At 57.2% G+C, this 1,106-nt stretch overlaps 1 protein-coding gene across 1 annotated transcript; it reads left to right on the forward strand.

Annotated features, from left to right (window-relative positions):
• Positions 1–28: 28 nt before the first annotated feature.
• Positions 29–845, forward strand: LOC115285364 (triple functional domain protein-like; the record flags this gene model as incomplete). The annotated part of the gene is made up of 2 exons (XM_029931630.1): positions 29–220; positions 696–845. Coding segments are annotated over exons 1-2 (297 nt in total), but the record flags the coding sequence as incomplete, so codon positions are not given.
• Positions 846–1,106: the final 261 nt, after the last annotated feature.

Consider the following 1,106-nt stretch of genomic DNA (forward strand, 5'->3'; position numbering starts at 1 on the left):
GCATCCCCTGTCCTTTCTCTTTCCATAGAAGACGCACCAGAGCGCACTGCAGGTGCAGCAGAAGGCGGAGGCCATGCTGCAGGCCAATCACTACGACACGGACATGATCAGGGACTGTGCCGAGAAGGTGGCGTCCCACTGGCAGCAGCTCATGCTCAAGATGGAGGACCGCCTCAAGCTCGTGAACGCGTCGGTCGCCTTCTACAAGACCTCCGAGCAGGTGAGGGGCCGTGCTGGTCCGGGGTCCCGACCGGCGTTCTGTGTTGAGCTTAGTTTTATTTGACAGCTCAGTCATTAACTCACCAGTCGTTACTGAGCGGGTGAACTCAAATTCGAGCAGAGAAAAGCGTTCCAGAAGTAGAACGATCCTTGCTTCCCCTAGGAATCCCAGAGGAGTGGGGGGCAAAGGCCCTGAGAAGACACCCACTTTCCTCTCCGTTAGATACATAGCCTGAAACACACCAGAGAGAGACCGGAAAGTCCGTTTTTAGTTTGTTCTTGTTCTGAAAGGCCTGCCTACTTTGACCCCTGCATTTGTCCTCACCTGAGGTGGGGCCCACAGTTCCTTTCAAAGGTCTTGGTCCCCAGGGCAGCACTTTTACCCCCAGAGCATGACTGACCACACTTCCCAAAGGCACCGTCTGTGGCGTCAGACGCCGAGTGGCCCCTCCGAGCCAGTGATTTTCTGCTCGCAGGTCTGCAGCGTCCTCGAGAGCCTGGAGCAGGAGTACAAGAGAGAAGAGGACTGGTGTGGAGGGGCTGACAAGCTGGGCCCCAACTCCGAGACCGACCACGTCACCCCAATGATCAGCAAGCATCTGGAGCAGAAGGAAGCATTCCTGAAGGTACGGAGCGGCCTCTGGGGCGCCAGCGCGTCCCTGCACCGTGGGGGGCTCACCTGGGCTCTTGGAGACCCTCATGCGTCCCCGAGGACGCCGCCTTCCACGGGGAGCCCCGTGTGCGAGTGCAGTTTGGTGCTAAACAGAGAGAGAGATTGATTTGGGGAGACAAGAATGCCTGCAGCTGAAAATAATCTTCCTTTTGGAAACTCAGCCTTTTTTAGGAGTAAGACTGAACCCAGTGGACGGCAGACGCAGGGCAGGAAC

The sequence above is a fragment of the Suricata suricatta genome, unplaced genomic scaffold (assembly GCF_006229205.1).
Source record: "Suricata suricatta isolate VVHF042 unplaced genomic scaffold, meerkat_22Aug2017_6uvM2_HiC HiC_scaffold_9838, whole genome shotgun sequence".
Lineage (NCBI taxonomy): Eukaryota > Metazoa > Chordata > Mammalia > Carnivora > Herpestidae > Suricata > Suricata suricatta.